The sequence below is a fragment of the Nelumbo lutea genome, chromosome 5 (assembly GCF_056320005.1).
Source record: "Nelumbo lutea isolate HS-2025 chromosome 5, American lotus-T2T, whole genome shotgun sequence".
NCBI lineage: Eukaryota > Viridiplantae > Streptophyta > Magnoliopsida > Proteales > Nelumbonaceae > Nelumbo > Nelumbo lutea.
The window spans coordinates 21581047-21607335 of NC_142688.1; the positions used below are offsets into that span (position 1 = coordinate 21581047).

General features: G+C 38.1%; 1 protein-coding gene across 1 annotated transcript; it reads left to right on the forward strand.

Annotated features, from left to right (window-relative positions):
• Positions 1 to 1621: 1621 nt before the first annotated feature.
• Positions 1622 to 26289, forward strand: LOC148850909 (cyclase-associated protein 1-like). The gene is made up of 10 exons (XM_088947132.1): positions 1622 to 2135; positions 11792 to 11960; positions 12048 to 12112; positions 12616 to 12964; positions 13056 to 13203; positions 13335 to 13444; positions 13600 to 13655; positions 13755 to 13811; positions 14015 to 14158; positions 25884 to 26289. The coding sequence occupies exons 1-10, from the start codon at positions 1863 to 1865 to the stop codon at positions 25968 to 25970; spliced, it is 1458 nt and encodes a 485-aa protein (XP_088803258.1). The 5' UTR covers positions 1622 to 1862; the 3' UTR covers positions 25971 to 26289.

The window sequence follows — 26289 nt, forward strand, 5'->3', positions numbered from 1 at the left end:
GCATATCCACTAAATTTTCACATGTTCAAGTTTTATGCAAATAATTTTTAATTCATTTTGTTCAAAAAATCAATATTAAAACTATTTTAACCCAATTTATTAATAAAATAGATATTTTGATAATTTTTAATCAAATTTATTCATACTATTTAATATCCCATTTTCGATTCTGAATCTGTTAAATATCAAATGGATAAATTCAAATATAAACAAATCAAATTTTGATCTGCCTATATCCGATTTGACCCAATCCATTTGCAGACATGCTCTCGAATTCCTATTAGAATTGAGACTAGTTAAGCAACAAAGGCCATGATCATGAACTTTTCCTTAACCCCTTATTCCCTTTTCCGTGGGGCCTTTCATTGTTGGCTTTGATTTTCTCGTTGTAGTCCCACGAAGAGGATCGAAAGAATTGTAGTGGCCTCCCCCCAAGGTGGAAGGAAAGCAAAGACCGTCCTTCCAATGTTAAAATGGGTAGACTGCGATAATTACCGATACATGAACACTTATGAATGCTCACTTATAGTAGGGAATGTGAAACAAAATTTTTATAATATTTTCCCTCTTATACCCACTAGGTCCTCTTTAAATTCAACGTATATCCAACTACTCATAAAATGACCTTTTAGACATCAAATGGCATTCTATTTATTGCTTTTTATTATAGGATTAACATATATTTTATCTTTCCTTCATTCGAGCATTTTTATAATGTTAAAGATGTAATTTCCTTTATACTTCTTTTTCATGTTTATAGTATCAATTAATCAATTTCTGAACCAACCATGTCAGACATTCCTGCTAACGAAGGGTCCCTTCACGTGAGAGGAGAAACAGTGACCAGCGAATTGGTGTGGTGTCAAATAGGACCCATCTCAAATCAAGGTGGGAATGGTCCCCCCTGAGTGCCAGAGTGAATAAATATATCAGGACCGTCGATGATGGGCTAAAAAAAGCGAAACCCGATGAAAAGACCGATACTGTGCGACTGCACCAGAATTAAACCACACAGTGCCGGGACCACCCGGTCCACATAGTGTCGGGCCGGGTTAGGTCGGGTTGAGGTCAGCCTTAATCCAACGTCTCAACCCAAACCGTGAAACCCTATCCCATGCGCATCCCATACCATACAACACCAGTGAGACTACCTAGGACGTAACACCAAGTCCCAAGTCAACTAAACAGATGGCTGAGATTCTGCTCTTAACAACAACAACAACAAGAGTGTAGGGACCCATCACGAATCAAAATCCAATGATCCATGAAACAGTAGTGGCGTAATAACCGGGAAAAATTATGGTGACGAACAGTTAAGCTGATCACAATAATCACTCGTGCACGCTGGTCCCTGGGCCATGGGTCTGTACTTGTTGCCGTATCAATGGATCCCGTAACGCGTATCCAATCTCGAGAAGCAGAGATCCAATGGTAATCAGCAAAGGTTCCTGATCTCAGAAGTTACACAGCCGGTTCAGATTGACGGTGTATGATAGAAGTCCGCATTATAGTTCCAATGTAGTCGCACATACAAACTCCCAATTGACGATTTCCGTACCCGACAAACATCTGACAGATAGCTTTGCTGTACAAAACCCGCGCCAATTATCGCCCCAAAATTAAACGGTAAAGTGGGGATGCGTCAAAGCTTTGCCGGGGCCACTGGCGCTTTTGGCCTTTCGGTAAAGTCATCCACAAGTAAAAAGAGTAACAAAATAGTTTTCCTTTCTATCGTTCTCCTCTGCTTGAAAGAGTAGAGCAGCATATTTGGTCAGAGGTGATTGATACGAACAGCAAAAACACAGCTCTGCTTTTAGTATATAAGAGAAAGTGTGAGATAGATCTTAGATCAAGCCCTAGCAATGGAGGAGAAGCTGATTCAAAGATTGGAGTCGGCAGTGGCTCGTCTGGAAGCGCTTTCTCTTGGATTCCGTCCCGGGAGTTCGTCGGAAGATGGCGCAGATGCACCGGTTGATCCGGCAATCGTTGCTTATGATGATTTCGTGGCAAAATTCCTCGGTAGAGTCTCTGCCGCTGCGACAAAGATCGGAGGAAAGGTTCTAGAAGTATCGAAGATCCTCGAGGGGGCATTCTCTGTTCAGAAGGAGCTTCTTGTTAAAGCCAAGCAATGTCAGGTCGTTTTCTTGTGTTTTTTTGTGTTTTTTTTTGTGTTTTTTTTTATTCTGTTTAAAACCAGTTTCGGTTGAGTTTTTCTTTGAATTTGAAACTTTGGATCGGAAATATGTGCGTTCCGATGTTTATTGCTTGAACTAATCGGAAAAGATCAGAATTTTGTCTTTATAATGGTCCACTGTCAACTGGGCGTGGATGGAGGCTCTATTTTTCGCTAGATATTTAAATCTAATTTCATTATACAAACCTGAATCTGGATCATTTGACCCTGATATTGCATTCTCGTTTTCTTTACCACTACCATGGGCTGCAATATGTGTGATTCATGCCATGAGTTTTTCCTTGCAATTTATAGGTCTGACCAATACCAACGCATGTTGCGAATACCAACGCATGGAAGTGAATAAAAACTTATTCATCTTTTGCCCAAGGAATTCATGGGAAATATCAGAAACATGATGCTTTTTACTGTACATGCACAATGCAAATTCATTACAATATTAGGCTGATGCAGACAAACGGTGAAGTATTTGCTGATTGACTGCCATTATTACCATGATGCTTACTTAATAGTGGAATCATGCATGAATCTCCATCATTAGGATAAAATCTGCAAATTGTGATGATAATCCCTTACGGCCGTTGAATTTTACCATAGATGAAGGTTAGCAATCTATGAGTAGTAATTATCCTCCAATAAGTAACAGAACTCTGTAAAGATCTTTTTCCATTTACACATCATTCACAAGCTGCATTATGTTAAGTCCTAAAGACCAAAGTCCACTGAAGTTGTATATGGAGTCAATCCTTCAATCACCACATTGAAAAGGCTTTGATATATCTTCTCTCAACAAATAAAATGTCTTTTACCTTGAAACATCACATATATTGAGTAATTACTATGTAGAAGTACTGAACTACATCAATCTGAGTTGCTTGGTTTCATCTTTTGTTTCTTTTTAATTTATTTTTCTTCTTTCTGTGTTGTTGTGTGTGACCAGTAATAACAGTCAAAGGCATTTATTAATAGTAGTGAAAGAGGAAAATAGCAAAACCTGGCTCGGTTGGTAGGTTATGTGTCTGTTTGTACTTTGTAGCAGAGACCTGGGATCAAATTCTGCTGCCACCAGGGTTGAGGGGTTATGGGTTTGGGGGATGAGATACCCCCATTATGTAGCTGCATGAAGCCACAAATAAAATAGAAGAAAATAGAAAAACTCTCATATTCAAGAAATACTCAGATGAAGGGAACAATGCAAAGCCCAACCTACTAATATGCATCAAGCAAAAACAATTACATAGTCTGCACCTCCATGCCAGCAGCTCCCTTAAATGATACAGACCTCCCAACCCCCTTTCTAGCAAGCAAGGTTTAAAATGTCGATGTCAATGGAAATGTCGCTTACCAAAATATAGGACATATGTCGGAAAGGTCGAGGGGAAATATAGTAAAAATTAGAGACATTGTGGAAATATTATGAAATATGTGGAAATATGCAATGATATTTTGTAAAATGATAAAAGAAGCATTAATACATATTTCTAGACTATTATCTTATTCCCAACCATTATATAAAGCTAAGAAACTAAGATCAATAACAAATTAGTAAATGACAATTTACTGATTTATTATGCATTTTGATGTTTTTACAAGGTTATCTGATATATTTTCTTTTCTTATTTTTAATTCTGATTTATTATAAATTCTAATCTATTTATTTCACACTAGCAAATAGAAATACATTTATTCTGATTTTTTAAATATTAAAGTTATAATACATTATGTTTTATTATAAATTTAATAAACTGATTCTCCTTTTTGTAGTATTAAGATTATGATAAATTCTGATTTCTTATAAAACTTAATGAATTTATTATGATTTTTAATACTAAACTTCCAATAAATTATGATTTAGTATAACATTTAATAAAATTTATTTTGATTTTTTTTATATTAAATGTAGAATATGATTTATTATAAAATTTAATAAACATTTTCTGATTTTATAAATATTTTAAAAAATACTAACTAGTTAATATTTTATTACTTGAAAAATATTTTATGTTTTATATTATAAAGTAATTAATTTATTCTTTTGTTTTTATATTTTGTTAATTATTTTTTATAAATATTTTATTTGAAATATTAAATAGAAATTATTAATGGAATAATTTATATTAATATACTGTATTATAATAATATAATATACTAATATATTCTATTATTAATGTACATTAGTTGACATCCTGTCGACATTATTGACATCCTGTTGACATAATAGGAAAAATTGTCTGTTTTTTGGTTATTTGGACCGATTTGGTCAACATTTCCGAAATATAGGAAATGTCGACCGAAATAATGTGATTTTTATATTACCATCCATTTTCATGTCGGTGAGTCTCGACATTGACATATGTTGGGTGACATTAGCGACATTTGAAACCATGCTAGCAAGGGCATTGACCTGTTTATAATCCATCTAATTGAGTTGTTCATCGTAGATGTTGTAGCATGTCTAGTTGGATATACAATATTTTATATTTCAGATGTAATTTTTGGTCTTTCCTTGATTTGTTGTTGATGTCCAGTTAGATTCTGACTGTTAGTTGGGTGTACTGTTTTTTCATTTCATGGGAGTAATTAGTTACTTGTCCTTTTTTATGTATTACATTTCTTTCTCATGAAGGGGCTATTGCTTGGGCCTTGGTGTAATGGTAAAATCTCAGGCCGGCAAGTGTGAGAATGCTGGTTCAAGTCTGAGAGTGGCTGCTTTGTTTAAAAAAAAGTGCCAATGGTTAGGTCCATATCCAGTCCACCCCTCCCAAGGCCCTAGATGGCTGGGACCAACATTGGGTAATAATGCAGGAGAACAGGTCTAGCAGATCTGTTCTAGTGATTTTTACAGAAAAAATCACCCAAGCTGCTTGAAAAATTCAAGAGAAAGAAGAAAATAGAGTGAAGAAAGAAAAAAACAGCTTTCTTGAGCTTGAAGTAATTGAGTATCCTCCTTTTTTCTTCTTTGAACATCAGTTAATAATGTTCTTATATAGGAGTTCTATTTAGGTCAGCAGCCAATTAAACCTAGAAATTACAAAAATACCCGTCCCAAAATAGTAAGGAAAACCCAAAAATAACCTTTTTTCTAATAGCTATATACCTTGTAAGACTCTTCCTAACAATAATTATCCACTAGAAATCATTAGTTGACTGAGCAACGACCTAGGAAATCATCAAAGCAAAATTAAAAAAAAGAAAATAGCTAAATTCAAGCACGGGAATTCTTAACTTTCTTGTTCCTTCAAGATTTGTCATGTTTTTCTTCATAATTAAGTGTTGCAGCTTCTACGTCAGTCCCCTCCACTTGAAGAGGACTGACCCTCAAGTCTTGTTTGGAGATGGGTGAATTGTACTCAAAAAGATCAGCAACATTGAAAGTTCTAGATATATTCACGGAAGTAGGAAAGTCTACAACATGGGCATTGGTATTAATCTTCTTCATGATCTTTTAGGGTCCAATCTTCTTTGGCTGCAACTTGTTGTATTGCCCTATAGGGAACTGGTCCTTACTTAGAAATACCATTACTTCATCTCCTTCTTGGAAAAACTTTGGTCGCGTATGATGATCAGCTGCTTCCTTATACTTGGCTTTGGCCTCTTCTAGGTGTTTCTCTACTTCTTCATGAATGGATATGATCTTGTCAACAAAGTAAACTATATCCTGGCAATTTTTGAGGTGGCACCAAGTCTAGTGCGTCAAAACACAATCTAAAATGGAGATTTGCTAGTAGATCTGTTCACCATGTTATTATAGGCAAATTCTGCTTGTAAAAGAGCTAAATCCCATTGTTTAGGCTTCCCTAGATAGACTGTGTATCATATTACCAAAAGTCCTTTTCACCACTTTTGTTTTCCCATCGGTTTGATGATGACAAGTTTTGCTAAATTGTAGCTCAGAGTCAAACCATCACCATAAAGTCCTCCAAAAGTGGCTAAGGAACTTGGAGGAGGGAGGTGGGATGAAGATGGCGACAACCAAGAGGAGGTGTTTGTTGGGGAAGATTAGGTTCTTTCTTCTGCTTGACTCATCTTGCTCACTGCTGCAATTGACCTTTATGAAATTGGTCTAGGATCTGGTGCTGAAGGAGTTAGTTTTCTTTTCTTTTCTTTCTTCAGAGTCTTTTGTTGGCTTTTATTTAGTGTAAGAAGTGTCTAAGTTAGTCTTATCTTCTTTCGAGTGATTTTTTATCACCTTCCTCTTTATAAAAAACTTTGTGTCATGATCTGAGGTAATAGACTTTGGAATGCCATGTAGTTTAATCACTTTTCTAAAGAATAGGTTGGCTACATGTGTTGCATCAGTGTCATCCTCAAGGAACAAAATGAACCATCTTCGAGAAGCAATCCACTACTACAAATACTGTATCATGTTGCCTCTGATTTCTAGGCAACCCAAGCACAGTACATGAAAAGATCCTCCCAAGCACCCTTTGGAGTAGGCAATGGCATGTACAACCCTGTGTTTTGGGTATGCCCCTTAGATGTCTGGCAAACATAGCAACCTTGTAGAAACCTCCCAACATCCCTCTTGAGATGTAGCCAATAATAACGCTTGTCCACCATTTCAATGGTCTTGTCTCTGCCCAAATGACCCCCATTATGTAATTATTTAATGATTTTCTCCCCTGAGGATCCTCTAGGATTGCATAATCGAGTTCCTAGAAAGAGAAAACCATCATGTAAGGCAAACTCACTATGCTGTCCCATTTGGAATTTTTCCCATTCAACCTGGAAATCTTCATCTATAGCATAGAGTTCTTTTATGCATTTGAACCCTATGACTTCTGCTTGCAATGTTTTCATCAAAAGAACCCTCCTACTCAAAGCATCTGCTACTTTATTCTGTTCCCCTGATTTATGCTTGAGAGTAAAAGTAAACTCTTGTAGGAAGGCTATCCATCCAGCATGCATACGGTTAGTAGTGTTCGTGTTATTAATAGACTTCAAAGCTTGATGACGGGTATATAAAACAAACTCCCTTTGGACCAAATAATCCTTCCAATGCTTCAAAGCCTGCACTACTGCATATTAGCTCTTGGCCTCTTGCTCATAGGTAGACCATTTCCTTCTAACTTCATTTAATTTTCACTATAGAAAGCCATAGGTCAATTCTCCTGAGACAGTACGGCACCTATCACTGCCATTGAAGCATCACATTCCACCTCAAATAACTTATCAAAGTTGGGCAAAGCAAGTACAGGAGCTTTGGTTAGCTTCTCCTTTATCAATTGAAATGCCTTTTCTGCCTTTAGTATCCTTTGAAACTGCCCCTTTTTTTAAGTAATCATTAATAGGACTGACAATGCTGCTGAAATTCCGTATAAATCGCCTGTAGAAAGTAGCCAAACCATGGAAATAGTGCACCTCGTGTACATTTTTAGGCGAAGACCAGTCTCTAATAGCCTTAACCTTCTCCTCATCAACCATAATGCCCGAGTCACTGACCACATACCCAAGAAACACAGGGTGCTTGACCTCAAAACTGTACTTCTTAAGATTGGCATAAAGCTGATTTTGGTGGAAAATCTCAAATACTTCTTGCAAACGTTGTAGGTGTTCTTCCTTGTCCTTGCTATACACTAGGGAGCAAGGTTTGGCTGAATGTGATGGCTGTTCAGCGGGCTCTGGAACCAATGATGAGGTTCCACGCCAGTATTTAAATACATGGGGCCTGCACCTTTTACGGTGGGGCCCATGAATTTATTACTGGTGTGGAACCTCATCATTGGTTCCACAGCCTGCTAAACAGCCACCACATTCAGCTAATCCGAATTCTACACTAGGATATCATCAAAATATACTACCACACCTTGCCAATCAATGGCTTCAAAACATGGTTCATCAACCTCATGAATGTGCTGGGGGCATTGGAAAGTCTAGAAGGCATAACTTTCCACTCATAACAATCCTTCTTTTGTCTTGAAAGCTGTTTTCCATTCATCTCCAGGGCGGATTCTGATTTGATGATAACTACTCTTCAAATCAATCTTAGAAAACATTGCTGCCCCATGAAGCATATCTAACATATCATCCAGCCTAGGGATCGAAAACCGATTTGATGGCCCTACTGTTCGCACACATCCTCCAACTCCCATTCTTATTTGGTGCAAGTGCTAGAACAACACATGGGCTAGTGCTGATTTACACCATTCCCTTCCTTAGAAGTTCAACCATTTGCCCTTGGAGTATTTCATGATCCTTAGGACTCATTCTATAATGTGGCAAATTTGGCAAACTAGCCCTTGGAATAAAGTCAACAGCATGCTGTATTTCCCTCATACAACCTATCACTGTCAGGTAATTCCTTAGGGAAAACACTTTTATATTCTTCAATTAATGGTTTCATGGCATTGGGTACATTGGTAAGCAGGGAACCCTCACCCTTGGCAACAATAGCATATATTTGCCCAGTCTCTTTAGATTCCTACAAGAATCTTTGAGTAAGAAGAAGGGTACGCCCCTGCACTTGACAAGCTTAGGGGCATTCCTTTATTCTCAAAGGTGCAAGAACAATCTTCTGTTTATTTTTAGTGAAAATATAAAGATTATCTTTTCTCTTATGAGTGACATCATAACGAAATTTCCAAGGTCTTCCCAAAATAAGGTGGCTAACATCAAATAGTAATTCATCAAAATATACATTACCAATAGAGAAAGCCACCTTGCACTGTTGTGAAACCTTTTCCGGCTGAATCTTCTTCATCCAACCAGCAATGAAGGGATCGGTGTTAGGCCTTTTTGGAAAGCCCAACTGCTCTACAATTGATTTGGCAATGACATTCATTTCTGCCCCACTATCAATAATTAAATCACACACTATATCTTTTATTCTACAATGTGTTTTGAAGATCTTCTTCTCTTGTGTGTCAAGCATTGGTTGCTTAACTGCATGAAGAATACGCTTGACCATACCAAAATATCTCTCTTCTTCCGGAAAATCCCAATGAACATCATCTCCCAAAACCTCTTCTTCATCAACAATAGGCTCTTCATTTTGAGGTTGAAAATCTGGGTTGCCTTTAACCTGTTCTATCATATACACTCCTCTCGTGCATGGAGTGGGCAAGAGCTAGATGTGTGACCACTTCCCCTACACCTATAGCATTTATTCCCTATAGGATATGCATAGGGGTTGTTACTTTTAGGTTGATTACCTTGCTGGACAGGTTGGTATTGCCATGCCATGTTTGAGGCTGAATTAGTTGCCCTCTAGGCTGGTTCTTTTGTTGGAAAGTGTTATGGAATGGGGCAGTGGGCATTCCAGCCTTAGGAGCATTCAAGAGAGTTTTCCCCTTCTCGACAATAGTCTCAACCCTAGATGTCTCACCCAAGTAGTGCCTTCCTAAAGTTTGGTGTCTAATTGGGTATCGTTCAAGATGTCTTTCAGCCTTTATAGCTAAACAAATAGCCTCACTCAATTCCTACACATCTTGGGCTGCAACTCTTTCTTGTATAATTGGTTTGAGACCCTCAATAAACTGAGCAGCCTTTTGTGGTAGAGTTTCAACCAACTCGTTATGAACTGTGTAGAGAACACTGAAGTGGGCCCCACAGCTACGGTCCCACTGTGTTCGTAGGGTAGAAGATATTCTAGTCTGCCCAGGGTTAGCTATTGGTCATTTAGTTGTTTCAGTTGTTATTTAGTTCAGTCTTTGTTTTACTCTATTTGTTATGTAAAGACTAAGGGCAGATCTGTCATTTCCATGTAATGAGCATAACCTATAAATATTAATTAAAGTGGCGGCGGCAGAACATGAAGCTTCTGCTCCTCCTTTCAACCCTTGTGTTCTACTGCTTCTTCTCCCTCTTTCTCTTCTCTCCTCTTTCTTTCTGCTTATCTTCGATCCTGAGATTCATTAGGGTTCAAGACTGATAACAGTCCTGAACTTCTAGTAACTGAAAGCCTGAAAAATTCAGATGCACTCACTAACCCCACGTGTACCTTGCACACAATGTTGGTATTGTTGAAACAAGTATTGGTCATAATCACGTGGAAGGAATTGAGCCCAAAGTAGTAACTGCTTCATTCTTGGCGATGTCTTAATAGGTTGCTTTCCAGCTCTAACTCTCTCCATCTGAACTTGATCATACCAAGCAGCAGCTCCCCCTTTCAGCTTATAAGAGACCAATTTCACCTTCTTATTTTCTGTTGTCTCAGCAAAATCAAAGAATTTCTCCACCTCACGAATCCAATCTATCTAGGAAATCTTCAATATGCAACTGTCCATTGAAAGTTGGCAACACTATCTGCATCTTGTAATCCCTATCACCATTATTCCTTCTTCTAGTTGGTTGTTTAGCATCAATTGGCCTTCCCATACCCTGATTTTCATCTTCAAAATCATCAAAATCTTCCTCTTCATCACTAAAATCAAAGGCTGTTGCTAGGGCTTGGAAATGTGGTTGTTCTTGGGGCTGGATCACCACTCGTGGCTGAAACCGATTCCCTAGATCAACTCTCCTTGCTGGTACAGCAGGGAAACCCCTAGTTTCTTCTAGGGTTGGGGCTGTACTAGGCGGCTGAAGATTAGTCCTAGTGATTGCTTCAGTCAACTGCCTAATAGCAGCTTCTAAACCTTGAAAGGATGCAGCTTGTTGCTGTTGTAACTCTCTGATGGCTGGGAGAATCTCAGATCCATCACTGGAAGCATTGTTGTGGGCTTTGAGAGAAAACTCAGGCTCTGATACCACCTAATGCAGGAGAGCAGGTCTAGCAGATCTGTTCTAGTGATTTTTACAGCAAAAATCACTCAAACTGCTTGAGAAATTCAAGAGAAAGAAGAAAATAGAGTGAAGAAAGGAAAAACAGCTTGAAGTAATTGAATATCCTCCTTTTTTCTTCTTTGAACGTCAGTTATGTTCTTATATAGGGGTTCTATTTAGGTCGGCAGTCAATAAAACCCAGAAATTACAAAAACACCCCTGTCCCAAAATAGTAATGAAAGCCCAAAAATAACCTTATCTAATAGCTATATACCCTGTAAGACTCTTCCTAACAATAATAATCCACTGGAAATCATTAATTGACTGAGAAACAACCTTGAAAATCATCAAAACAAAATTAAAACAAGAAAGTAGCTAAATTCAAGCACGAGAATTCTTCACTTTCTTGTTCCTTCTAGATTTGTCATGTGTTTCTTCATAATTAAGTGTTGCTGCCTTTACATCAGGTAATGACCCTTTTCACTTTTTTTCTCATGAATGGAAGTTTCTTATTTCTATTAAAAGCAAAATAAAATCCCCTCAGCTCTGCAACAGAATGCTTTCTGATAGAAGTATGAAATTGTCTTTCCATCTCACTTATTTCTTTGCTAATAAAGTAGTCTCTGGATCTCAAATATTGTATGCTTCATTCTATCTATCTCGAAGGTTTTCTGTTTGTCTGTATTTTGTAGAAAGCAATGTGTTAATAGCTTAAAATCAAGTTCCCCTAAATAATCCTGATTCCAGACATAAGATCACATGAGACTTGGAAAAATATTAGGTGGAAACTAAATATGAAAAAAGGTGAATAGTAGTTAATGTTGGATGCAATAGAGTATTTGGTTCTTTCACTTCTTTTACTGCAAAATTTCAATTGAGTTTGTATTGGCTGTACAGAAACCTGACATTGGAGGTATGGCGGAATTTCTCAAGCCACTGAATGAAGTGATCGTGAAGGCAAATGCATTGACTGAAGGAAGACGATCTGATTTCTTCAACCACTTCAAGGCTGTTGCTGACAGTCTCACAGCTTTAGCTTGGATTGCATACTTAGGCAAAGACTGTGGTAAGATAATTGTGTATTAATGTTCCTATGCTAAAAGCAGATGGTTTCAGTTTAGCAACTATGTTTCTTTCTCCTTTCTTTTTCAAGGTATGAGTCTTCCTATCACACATGTGGAAGAAAGTTGGCAAATGGCAGAGTTCTACAACAACAAGGTATAAAAGAGGTGATTTGACTTTTAATAGTTTACCACTATGCAACAGGAGCATGTTTTTCTTAGTGGGGAAACAAAGGGCTAGGGGCAATATATTGCTTAGATCCTTGTTTCGTTTTGATGCTTTTAAGATCAAATTGCCCTCTTGTATATTCTTCTCTCTTTTAAGAGAAAAATGAAAAATTTGATGTTTACTTTAAAATAAAAACTCATATTAGCAATAGAATCACGGGGTTTAGAAGAAATGCATTTCTTCTTTATTGCTTAATGCTATAAAAGCATTCCTTATATTTTAAATTATGCTTGATTTTAAAACATTTGTCTACTAAAATAATCTATAAAAGTGAAACCTATTTATTGTGTCACATTTTTGGGCTTCCCTTATTATGAACTTTTAGTTTTTATTTGGTTCATGGACTGGAATTATTTCATCCTGTGATGTTAGTCTACTTAAGCCAATGTGAATTCTGCAGGTTAATACTGACTTTCCACTTTTTAAATCAGGTTCTCGTGGAGTACAAGAGTAAAGACCCTAATCATGTGGAGTGGGCTAAAGCTCTAAAGGAGCTTTACATGCCAGGCTTGAGGGATTATGTTAAAAGTTTTTATCCTTTGGGCCTTGTATGGAATCCTACTGGAAAAACAGCTACTACCCCAGTATCAGCTCCATCAAAAGCTTCCCCCCCAGTATCAGCTCTATCAAAAGCTTCCCCAATAAATGCCCCTGCCCCTCCACCTCCTCCACCCATTTCTCTCCTTACGCCTGAATCTTCTGGCACTTCATCATCGCGTTCAAAGGAAGGGTTGGCAGCAGTATTTCGAGAAATCAATTCAGGGAAGCCTGTGGCTGCTGGTAATGGAACAATATATTCTATATTTGATGGAATCATCTCTTTTTTTAGATGGCTTATAATGTCATTTTAATTTGAATCCTTCCTTCATAGGTCTAAGAAAGGTAACGGATGATATGAAGACAAAGAACCGTGCTAATAGAACTAGCATTGTTGGTTCCAGTGAAAAAGATGCACGCACTAGTTCTCCATCATTTTCTAAGGCAGGACCTCCAAAGTTGGAGCTTCAAATGGGTCGCAAGTGAGGATCCTAAGAATTTCTTTAACATTGAAAGCTAGCCATGTTTCAGGAAGCATCTTTCTTGATAAGCTTTATACTTATGTAAGAGGTGGATTTGGTATTTGATTTGTCTATTGTTACATATTTAACAGGTGGGTGGTTGAGAATCAAATTGGGAGAAAGAACTTGGTTATTGATGATTGTGATGCAAAACAATCTGTATATGTTTTTGGGTGCAAGGACTCTGTTTTGCAAATCCAAGGTAATTGCTGCTTCCCATAAGCTGTACCAGTATTTTTGGGCTGGTTATCCAACTACTTGTATATAACAAGGTTGGGCATCCAGTCCTTGAATAAACTTTTCTAGGTTTTATTATCAGAAAGCAAATGAATTTATTATTACCTAAACAATTTGCAGGGAAAGTGAATAATATAACAGTTGACAAATGCACTAAGATGGGGATTGTATTCACGGTTAGTACATGTGAATAAAATGGCTATTCTATTATTGCATGAGACTTGAACATAGATTGGACTTGACTCTGATCTGTGGCTTTTATGGTTGAAATAAAGGATGTTGTAGCAGCTTGTGAGATCGTGAACTGTAATGCTATTGAGTTGCAATGCCAGGTATACATCTATTTCTGATTCTTGGAATTCTTGCTTTTGAGTTTTAAATGGTTATGCAAAAATTTATCAATTAGAAGAAGGTGCATTCACCTAAATATGAGAATGGATTATAGTTTGCTTCTTTTACTTTTTCTTTTTATTTGCTTACCAGAGCAGTGAGATTTTTTTAGTTCGTTCTAGCAACCCTCTTCTACTGCTTTCAGGGCTCGGCTCCAACAATTTCAGTGGACAATACAGGAGGCTGCCAATTATATCTGAGTAAAGAGTCTCTGGGGGCTTCTATAACAACTGCTAAGTCAAGTGAAATAAATGTATTAGTACCTGGTGGTGGCCTTGATGCTGATTGGGTATGGACTTGTCTTTGTTTACCTGGATTTGCTATATTTGCAGATGCTGGTCGAATTGTTTTATTTGGGTGGGGTTGGGATGTTGCAGAGTGTGTAAATATGTTTCTCTAGGGTGTTTATATGCCCCTTTTTCATTTTGTACCATCTAATATAAAGTACCAACCTTTTAGAGTTTCAGATATTATATAAGGTACTCATGAATTTGCATCTGATCTACCCCCGGTAAAAAGGAAAATAAAAAGAACTAGAGTTTCATTTGTAAGAATAGGCTTTTTTTTTTTTTTTTTTTGGTGCAAAGTTAACTGAAAATTTTATTCAAAAGCAATAGAGTTTGCAATTTGACAATGTGATTATTACTCTCTAGATAACAATATGTTGCCCTTTGCCATAGGTTTATATACCATAGTCAGTTCTTCATGTGGAGAGAGGCTCTCTTCATCTGCACAAACTGGTTGATGCATCAATTTTATATGCATGACGTTTTTGACTCTATAATTGTATAAAACTAACATGGTTTTGGCTTTATAACATGCATGGAGCATCCTAGTACTAAATCTTGCACTTGTTTTAACTTTTTTTTTTACTGAAATTGATCAATGAACTCTTTATTTATGAATGACCCTCAATTTTCTTGGAAGGAAACATGTTCAGAAATTTTGTAATAACTGAACTCTTTGGCCAACATGTGGAATATATCTTGGAACTAAAATAAAAGGCCATTACCCAATGTTGATCCCAGTTATGTAGGGTCTTTGGAGGTGTGGACTGAAAGCCTTTGACATTTTTTGCACACAGTGGATGATCTCAGACTTGAACCCACATTCTCATGCTTGTCAGCCCAAGAATTTTCCAATAGCATTACACCAAGTAATGACCCCTATTATGGAACTAAAATGATAAGGTTGAAACAATTTTGTGACATTATGCTGCCTTCCAAAAAGCATAACAAACAAAAAAAAAAGGATTAAGATGTTGAGTAAATATTAAAGAAGATGATGCAGCAACCTTTACTGATTAGACAAGCAAGTTCCATTATGAGACCCTCCGAAGAGACAATGCAGATTGCGGAGAACTAGAAGAAAGGGACAAGTTTAAATATTCTGAAGTCACATCCATTGAATTAACTAAATAGTTTTGATGTCAGTAATTTCAGAGATAGGGGTATGCTAGAGGGTAGTGTGAGGATGGCAGGTTAGTGGAGAAAGTGTCTGCTTTGGGGGGGGGGGCAGTTGTAATTAGTTTTTGAGATAGCTGGATTTGAGGGCATATTTTCTGGGTATTGTTGCTTGGGATCTGTCTTTTGAGGATGGGGAGAGTGACTTTTATGGGGGCATTGGGGTTGACAGAAATGGCAAGATATTTTAAGGTAAAGAATTAGATACTAACTTCTTTATTGGCCTTACCATGGTGAGAATTGCCCATTTAGTTTTGGCATGTGGTGTGTCTGTTAATGGCCTATGGAGAGGATGGCAAATAATTGTTGCCTATCAAGTGAGAAATCAGCAAAGACAAAAGCACTGGAGCGTGCTTGAAGTAGGTGAAGTCAAAATTAAATTTTGATGGTAGTTTAGGTGACCCAGGGGCTTCTAGAACTGGTGGTGTCTTTAGAGACTGCTAAAGCAGTGTTCTCAGCTATAAAGGGCCCATTGGGCATAGTAACTCTGTCTCTCTCAAGGCTGAAATTCTAGTTCTGTGGCCTATGTTTGGTACATATGCATAGATGGATATATTAATTGTTGAAGGGGACTGTCAAGTTCTTTTTAATTGGGTGAGAATAGAAGAGGATATTCTGTGGAGGTACCAGTCAATGGATAGACAGGTATAGGCTCTAGGACACAACCTGAATAACTCATTCAGGTGGGTCCCTAGGACAGCAAATACTTGGCTGATTCCCTAGCTAAAATGGGTGTAACTAGGGGTGCTCATAGTTCGGTTAACCGAACTGTGGGGTATTTTTTTTCAAACCAAACCGACCTGATTGGTTTTTTAAATATTCAAACCGAAACCGAACCGATGCAATCAGGTAACTGGTTCACCGGTTAACCACGGTTCGGTTTTTTGGTTTTCTTATGCACTTAAAATAAAAAAAAAAAACTAAAACTGTTGGTGGATGGTGGTTGCTATCGGTGGTGGATTTTTCATTTCTTTTTTCATTTTTCATGAAGATGGTGGATTTTTCATTAAGACGGTGGTTGTTGTCGGTGTCGGCATTGGTTGGTGGTGCCTGGCGGAGACGCAGAGAGGAGAGGTGAGAGAGAGAAGAGAGATGGAAGCCTGTTGGACTATTGGTGCTTGCTTGCCGATGAGGCGGCGACCGGCGCTGCCGCTGGTGCTGCCGTGCTGGTGGTTGACGTGGACCGCGTGGCCGTCTGGTGTGGGGATTGGAGAACAAGACAAATGAGAGACAAAAGTAGAGAAATGAGAGAGTGAGAGAAAGGCAAAACACAAAAGAGAAATGAAAGAGCGAGAGAGTGAGACTGACAGAAATGAAAGAGTGAGAGAGACCAAAGAGAAAAGTTGAAAAATGAGAGACTGAATGAAACAAAAGAGAAAATGCCAGACTGGCAGATTGGTAATGTTGGGAAAAGATAAAAAAGAACCAATGGGCGATGGACAATATTGGAGACTGTTAGACTAGCAGTTTGGCACTGCCGAAAAAGGTTGAAATTTGAAAGAGAAAGGCTGAAGCATATTGCCGAACTCTTTTATTCGAATTAAAAAAAATAAAAAAATAATATAACATATATAATATTATGTTGTATTGTATATATCGGTCGGTTCGGTTAACCGTCAGTTTTTTAAATGGTTAATCGAAACCGAACCGAAACTATTGGTTTTTTAAGAATGTCGAACCGAAATCGAACCGACTAGTTCGGTTAACCGATTTTTCGGTTCGGTTTCGGTCGATTCGGTTTTTCAGATTTTTTTGCTCACCCCTAGGTGTAACTAGGGAAAATCTTGTATGGATATTGCCAAGGCCAGGGATTAACTTGTACTACTTACCTTTCAAAATTACTATTGACTTTGGGCTTTTGTATTGATCCATGCTATCCAGTTTTTTGGGTAGTATGGCTTTATTTGAATGAAATTCATACTGTTACCATAGTAACTGTTTTTCTTTTCTTGTATCTCCAAAAGTATCCACTAAAAATGTTATGAAATGCTGCAGTAGTTCGGGCTATTTGGGGTGAAAGGAATAGGAGGGTTTTTTACCAAAAACAGTCTCAAGAAGAGGTGTTGATTAAACAAATTATTGAAAACCTTAGAAGCTGGTTGAGTATTAACCTACGGTTCAAGGATGATGATCTTTTGTCTTCTTTTTTTGCTGTTTACATTTTTGGGGTCTCTTAATGGTTCATATGTGCAGAATCTTTTTGTACAGTGAACTAACTTACTTGTATACTTCTTTTTGATTAATACAATTTTACCCTACCTTTTAAGAAAAATGCTGTACTAGTTGCTCTCACTATGTCCTGGTAAATGGTGTTTATGTGCTAATTACTTTTTTTTTTTCTAATTTCTGGTCAATATTTTTATTATTTCTTGGTTGGTGTTCATTTGGTAAGTTGTAGTAGGGTTAGTAATTGATTTTTAAGTTGTAGTAGGATTATTAATTGATATTTAGTGTTTTAGCAATTAGAGTTGGTAGGGGTGTAAAATCTCAGGCTAATGTGAGTTGGAATTTGAGAGTAGCCACTTTATGCAAAAGTGCCAAATTTTAGGTCCATATCTAGTCCTCCCCTCCCAAGACCCTAGATAGCCAACACCAACATTGGGTAATGACCCTTCTAGTAGTTAGAGTTGGTATTTGAGTTCCCATGTAGGGTAGTTTGTAAAGGATCCCCCCCCCCCCCCCCCCAAAAAAAAAAAAAAGAAAAAAGAAAGAAAGAAAAAGGCTACGGTAACATAATTAGGTTTCTATTAACAACCGAACAGAGGAGAAGAGAGGAGAGAAGAGAAGAGAGAGATTTGTAGTCTGCTACAGTGCTGGCGGCGCCAACTTATATTAATATATATATATAGATATATAGGGCGACCATAAATAGAAGGGAAAGGACCCTTATGCCCCTACTTAAGTTATAGATGAAAACAAAAGAAAAAACTGCTTTAATTTGTCCAAACGGACCCTAACTCAGCAGAATACAAACATAATAAATAAAGCCAACATTCCAACACTCACCCTCAAGTTGGGACATGGATATCAATCATGCCCAACTTGTCACACAAATTATTATGCCGCACGTGTTGAAGGCCCTTGGTGAAGATGTCTGCAAGTTGTTCCTCTGAACTAACATAAGGAGTGCACACTTCTCCGCTCACCAGTTTTTCTCTAATAAAATGCTTGTCCACTTCAATATGTTTTGTTCTATCATGGAGGACTAGGTTAGCAACAATGTTGATAACAGCCTTGTTGTCACAGTAGAGTGATATAGGTTTGTTAACTGCAAAACCCAACTCTCCTAACAATTTTTTTGTCCACATCATTTCAGCAATTCCATGAGACATGGCTCTGTATTCTGCCTCAACACTGGATCTAGCCACCACACTTTGCTTCTTACTTCTCCAGGTGACTAGGTTTCCTCCCACAAAGGTACAATACCCACTGGTAGATTTTCTATCATCGATTGCCCCTGCCCAATCAACATTTGTACACCTCCACTTTCAAATGCCCATGTTTCTGGAAAAGCAAACCAGCTCCTAGGAACTTCTTGAGGTATCTAAGGATTCTTTCTTCAGCTTCAAAGTGAGTTGTCTTAGGATTATGCATGATCCGACTAAGAACACCCACTACATAGGCAATATCAGGTCTGGTCATAGACAAATATAAGAGCCTCCCTATAAGTCTTTGGAACTTCTTTACATCTTTCAAACACTCCCCCTGATTGTCTCCTAGCTGATGGTTGGGTTCAATGGGTGAATCAATTGGTTTCACTCCCAACTTGCCTATATCCTCTAATAGATCTAGTACATATTTTCTTTGGGAAATAAAGTTGCCACTTTTTGAGCGGGCAACTTCAATTCCAAGAAAATAACGTAAGGGGCCTAGATCTTTCACCTCAAATTGAGTGACTAGGAATTTCTTTAGTTTCTGTATTTCAGTCTTCCAATCTCCTGTGATTACTATGTCATCAACATAGACAATTAAAGCTGCAATTTCCTTTTACCTTTTTTCACAAATAAAGTATGATCTGACTGGCATTGTTTGAATCCCATTTGTTGCACTGCTAAATGAAACCTACTAAACCAGGCCCGAGGTGATTGCTTCAACCCATATAAAGATTTTTTTAACTTGCACACCTTCTACTCACTACCTTTGGCATAGAAACCTGGAGGTTGAGTCATGTAAACCTCTTCCTCTAGGTCACCTTTCAAGAATGCATTCTTGATATCCAACTGATGAAGTTCCCAATCAAGGTTAGCTGCCAGTGAGAGGAGGATTCTGATTGAATTTATCTTGGCCACTGGTGCAAAGGTCTCTGCATAGTCTACTTCATACACTTGTGTAAACCCTTTGGCCACCAATCTAACTTTATATCTTTCTACTGAACCATTAGCTCTATGCTTTACTGTGAATACCCATTTGCAACCCATTGGTTCCTTCCCTTCAGGAAGATCCACTAACTCCTAGGTGCCATTTTTGTGTAAGGCATTAATTTCTTCCTTCATTGCATCTGTCCGTTCAGGTTTGGATAAAGCTTCTGCCACATTCTTAGGAACAGAGACAATGTCAATAAAGGAAAGGAATGCACGGTATGAAGGTGAAATATGATCATAGGACACAAAATGAGAGATAGGATGATTAGTAGTGCAAAACCTAACACCCTTTCTCTTATCAATAGGAACATCAAGATCATTAACAACAGAAGGATCAATGTTAAGAGATTCAGGCATATCAATGGGAACAAGTGTACCTGACTGATGAGGAGGATCTACCTCTAGAGAGTCCGATGATCTTAGTTGCATAGTTTCAGGTTCCACGGCTCTTGAACTCTGCTGGCTCTTATGGTGGCAAAGACCTGAGATGGAGAAGGGTTGGGAAGAGGAGGTAGTTGAACCTGAGTGTGTTTCTCCTCAACCCTACTCTCCCCCCGAGGAGAAACCGAGAAGAAAGGTTGACTCTCAAAGAATGATACATCCATGGAGACATAGTACTTACGTGAAATAGGACCATAGCAGCGGTAACCCTTTTGAGATAACGGATAACCAAGAAAAACACAAGGAGTGGCACAAGGATCGAGTTTACTGCGAGTAGGAGACAAGTCATGAACGAAGCGACGGCACCCCAAAGACACGCATTGGAATGGGGGACAACGGAGTTGTAGGAAACAAGAGCTGATGTGGGGCCTTATACTCTAGTAACCGAGATGGCATAGGTTGATGATATATGCAGCACACATAACAACATCCATCCAAAAACGTTTTGGAACATTCATATGAAGTAATAAACCACGAGCTACCTCAAGTAGATGACAATTTTTCATTTCAGCAACACCGTTTTGTTGAGGTGTCCTGGCACAAGAGCTTCGATGAAGAGATCCACATGAAGCAAAGAACTCCGTGAGATCACTATGGAAGTACTCTTTTGCATTGTCCGGTTGGAAAATGTGAATTTTAGTTTGAAATTGAGTGAAAACCATTCATTGAAAGTTTTTCACAATCTTTGGCACTCCATCTCTAGATCGCATAGGATACAACCAAGTATATCTAGAGTAGTCATCGATCAACGTAATGAAATATTTATATCCAGTCTTAGTTGGTAGGGAAATAGGGCCCCAAACATCAGAATAAACAATATGAAAAGGAAATTTAGATCTTTTATTTCTTAACGGAAAGGAAATTCTACAATGTTTGCTCAATTAGCACGTATGACACTGCAATTTACTAACTAACAAAGACTTAAACAACTCAGGAAACATAAGCTTTAAAGACTCAAACGAAAGGTGACCAAGACGATTATGCCATAAGTAGGCATGATTTTCACTAGAAGAATTTAAAGACTGTAGCCACAAGACCAACTTTATTCTCTAACACGTAGAGGCCATTCACCATGTTTCCTCTACCAATCGTTTCTCCCGAGGTCAAATCCTGAAACACACACGAAGAAGGAAAGAAGGTCACTGAACAATTCAAGGAATGAGTAATACTGCTAATGGAAAGTAAATTGATAGGTAATTTAGGAACATGCAACACATTAGAGAGGGTAAGACCAAGAGGAAGGGAGATGGTTCCTTGACTAGCTATGGTGGAATAAGACCCATCAACCAGTCTCACCTTATCTCTCCCAGAGAGGAGGTTATATGCCTGAAATAAATTTGACTTACCAGTCATGTGGTTTGAGGCTCCAGAGTCAATTATCCTAGGGGAATCGGATGTATGAGATGACACATGGAAGGCAGTGGCAGTGTAACCTGATTTAGACGCAAAGGAGGTAGAAGGAGTAGGGCCAGAATCCATATGGCGAAGTGTCCTACCATATAATTCCAAGTGGTCACGAAAGGAGTTGATGATCTCTTCCTTGGGGTCAGAACTAGAGTGTCGCTCTTGGGGGTACCATGGAACTAGTCTCTTGAGATGCCACATTTGTTGAGTTATATTTCTTCTGACTCTGCTGGGTTGGTTTCTTACTCGGATCAGATTTCTTACTCAATTCCTGAGCCCATTGATCCCAACATGTGTCTCTAGTGTGTCTGGACTTTTGACAGTGAGTGCACCAAAGTTTGTCTTTGTCATCCACACTTCTTCTGCTCTCTTCAGACTGAACTAGGGCATAAGCTTCTTGGACTGAAGGTAGGTTCTTCCTTCCTAAGATTTGTACCCCCATGTATTCATATGTAGGATTCAACCCCAAAAGAAAGGCAAATACCTGTTGTTGGGAAACAAGTGATTTGTAGGCCATTGCATCCTCATCGCACTTCCAATTCACATTTTGATAATGATCCAGTTCCTCCCAAATTGATGCCAAGTCTGAATAGTACACCGAGAGACTCCTCTCCCCTTGCTTGCAAGTGGAGGATTCTGCTTGTAATCGATTTATCTTTGCATAGTGTCTCTGTTTTGAATAGGTAGATTTTGCTTGTTCCCATATTTCACAAGCTGTTTCAGCCCACAATGTCTTCCTTACTTGTGGCAGCATGGAAACCAAGAGCCATGACATCACCATGCTATTTCCGTGGTCCCATCTGTCATGTTCGGCACTACCAGTCCTTGGTTCCTTGATTTTACCATTAATATACCCAATTTTTCCTCTAGCAGTAATATAAAGTTTAACTCCCCTAGACCATTCAAGATAGTTCAGTCCATCAAAGGGGATTACAGCCATGGGGAAACTCATATCCATCCCCCACTCATTCCATTTTGACCTCCTGAAATTCCTGAAGTTGCAGAAGCCCGCATGCACACACTACAATCTGGACACAATCTGACCACAAACCAGCCTAGATTGTCAAAAAAAGGCAAGATTTTAGGGTGATCTCAGAGCTGATCTGACCTAGCAGTCACACTCCACCAACTTCCAGACACCCCAAACACATCCGACTGCTAGGAGGGGTCATAAACCAGTATGGTTACACCACAAGGATTAAAAGATCATGTCATCCACGATCTACAGATCTGAATTCTCAGACATGGGACCACACGATCCATAAAAAAAAGAGGTTCGAACCTCAGCTTCTCAGACAACATTCAGCAGTCTGGAGTCATATAGTTTCTTCTTGGTACACGACCAAGGAAAAGGAAAAGAACACTAAAAAAAATCTGTACCAGTCATAGGTCTGCATTTTTTTTATCTCAGTTGAAGAAGACAGCAAGTTGAAGCTTGTTCGATCTGCTCACAGGCCTAGCAGAACCGCTCTGATACCATATTAACAGCCGAACAGAGGAGAAGAGAGGTAGGAGAAGAGAAGAGGAAGAGAGAAGAGAGAAAAGAGATTTGGAGTCTGCTACAGTGCTGGCGGCGCCATCTTATATTAACATATATAGGGCGATAATAAATAGAAGGGAAAGGACCCTTATGCCCAGTAGGACTTAAGTTATAGCATAAAAAAACAAAAGAAAAAACTGATTTAATTTGTCCAAACGGACCCTAACTCAGCAGAATACAAACATAATAAATAAAGCTAACATTCCAATAGTTTCTTAGTTGATTTTGAGGAATACAATTTTATAATGAATTGCCTTGCTGGACTTGTTTGGATATCCTTATATTTTGTTTTCTTATTCTAGTTCACCTTTCCATCTTTTTTTTTTTTTTCCTTGAATCTCTGCTTCTGTTCTATAGTTATTCTTGATTTTTGTCCTTCTTGTTGATGGCTTATAATTGTTATTTCATAATTTAATTTTCAGCATATGCACTAATTTCTCTTTAGCATAATATGTCTTGAAACAACTCCAACATTGACTTGAAGAAATAGAAAAACCCAAAACCCTATCAATAAAATGGCTATATCTCTTTCAAGACATGCTGGATTTACAAGATCTCGGCCCCATTGAATGGATAGCTCAAATGACACTGAAATCATGCAAAGTGGACAAGTTATGACCCATTGAAAATAAGTTGAATGAAAATGATGTAATTTCATCTTCAACTTTTCAAAATTCTAAGACCTCTCCAAAATGACTGTTAATACTACTAAGACCCTTAAATAAATTTATCCCTGTTCTAGACACTGACAAACTAGTCAATAAATTAGCAAAAACACAAAAGCACCAAAATCTAAATTACCAGAAAATTACAAAATTGCCATTGATTCAAGAATGTGAAGAAACTTGATTTTTTCTTCCACGTCTTCTTTCCTTACTTCCAATACCTGCATCACTGTAACTTTTACAAAAGAGGCCCCCTCTATCCTCAATTTGTCAAGACCAATCACTATTTTTTTCAATTCTATAGAAGTCTACTTATTTGAACAGCCATGATTGCCAAAGTTTCCTTAATCTCATTTAGGTAGTGAGTCATGCACTAGGGCTCACTTACCACTCTTCAGTAACATCTTATGGCATATGCCAAGTCCCCTTCAATCACCCATGAGGACAGCTTGTGCTGATTGGCAATATAATCACTCATGACAAGTGCCCTAACCTCTGCCTACTTGGATTTAGTGTCTTTTAGTAAAGGGACTTGCATCAGATTAGATAATAGATAACATCCCTCCAATGCTTAATGGCCTTGACTGGCAATACTGCTTCCTTCAAATTGCAAATTTATCTCCTCTTCAGCAATCTGATCAGAAGGGTCTTAAGAAAATTCCTTCTCAGATCATCTGATGAGTTAGGCCTTTGAATTCATCAGTTACAAGTGCCTAAGAGCTAAGAAGAGGACAAAGCCCCTTAAGTACTCAAATGATTTCTTCAATTTTTTTTTTTCATAAGTTTGCTTTGCTCTTTTCTCCCAGGTGTTCCACACCATTCCATGGACCATAACCTTACAGCCCCCCAATTCCATGCTTGTGACTTGCCAACAGAGTAGCATTATCTCTGATGCCATTTTGGACAAACCACCAGAGCCCTACTGTCCTGAGAAAACTGCTAAAGTGCCATAGCTGATGGAGCTTTAGGCCCAAGGGGTGAACCTCATTCACGTAAAGAAGGGGTTAATGTGGTTGTAGGAGTAAGAGGATGAACATATTTAGTTCAGTTCAGCTTTCTGTAGCAATAGAGGATACGGTAATCAATTTGTGGAGATATTTGAGCATCCCAAAGTTGACTAAAATATATGAGAGGAAGAACCACAGGCTGCACCCAGATTTGGAAGCTGGCAGCAGTTTCTAAATCTATAGTTTCTATTTTTATGTTTCCAAACCAGTTGTTATTTTCTTTAGGCTGTGTTTGGTTTGAAAGAAAAGGTAGGGTTTCCTTCTTTTCCCTCTCTTTGCTTTCAAACCAAACAGTCTTAGGGAATGCCCTATGTTTTTAGAAGGGTATACAACTATTAGTTTCCTATTTTGTTTAGGAAACTATTAGTTTAAGTCAACTACTATTTTGTGAAGTTTTATTCTTTGGAGTTTCTAGGTTCTAATTAGAACTCAGCCGCGGTTTTAGTAATTGCTAAATTTATATTTCAATCAGAACTTTGAGGAGTTCTATATGTAAATCTGTCCAGAATAGCAGAAATGAATGAGTTGATTTTTGTTCTTCTATATAGTAGCTCTTTTTTTTTCCACCTTTTGAAATCCATGTTGGAAAAAAATATGATTTCTTCTCTTCTTTTTGTTATTTTCTAGTAGTTCTCTGCTACTAGAAGAAAACCAGCAACTATTGTCTAGATTTTCCCTAGACTTCAGAGTATACTTGGCTAGACTTTGAAGCGAGGCTACCTATTGACATTCTCTTCCATCTACCAGCCCCTACATTAATAAAGATGATGTTGAATTTTATCTCTCCCTTAACAGTAAGAGGAATTGTTACTTTTCGATTGGGTTAACAGGTGAAAACTAGTGAATCTCAAGTAAATTCCTTCTCAGATCATATAACGAGAAGGCCTCAAAGGATTCTTCTTTGTTTTCTTTTCAAAAGTCAACCTTTCCTTGGCTTCTGAACTGTCTTTGTACATAATGGTAGAACATGTTGATTGAGAAAGTATGCTTCTGAATATTGAAGATATAACTTTCCTTACAGAAAAATGTATTTAAAAATGGCCTAACCATATAAACACCCTAAAAAACTAAAGCAAAATATGAGCGTGTTACTTGCTTTTGTTGGTGATGCTTTACTTGGATTTGCATCGCAGGTGGAACATTCATTGCCGCAGCAGTTTGTTCACACACTTAAGGGTGGGCAGTTTGTAACATCTACAGTCTCTCACTCTGGGGGTTAATTGCGAAACAAGCTTCCAGGTTGCAGTTAGGTTCCCTTTTCTCCTGTCTCAATTGTGTGTTGGGTGAAGGCGGCTTTCTGTTTGCTTTATTTTTGTCTTGTGTCCATTAAGCTCGGTTGTGTGTATACGAATGTATCTTGTAATCCTTAGGTCATGTTCTTATTATTCTTTTGAATTTTGATTGATCCGACTGTTGTAATATTTATTCCTAATGTTCTTGGGAGAGTTGGGTTTGTAATTGTACTTGGTCTCTTTGCTGAGTTGTCCGGTAGTGACGCTTGTGGCATAATAAGTTGCGCATTGGGTTGTTGCCTTGTCA

Bases quoted from the DNA above. Each gene is read 5' to 3' on its own strand.
- LOC148850909 (XM_088947132.1), top strand. From the start codon at position 1,863: ATGGAGGAGAAGCTGATTCAAAGATTGGAGTCGGCAGTGGCTCGTCTG. The intron at 13,445-13,599 runs GTAATTGCTGCT...AACAATTTGCAG, and splicing joins CTCTGTTTTGCAAATCCAAG to GGAAAGTGAATAATATAACA. The intron at 13,812-14,014 runs GTATACATCTAT...TACTGCTTTCAG, and splicing joins CTATTGAGTTGCAATGCCAG to GGCTCGGCTCCAACAATTTC.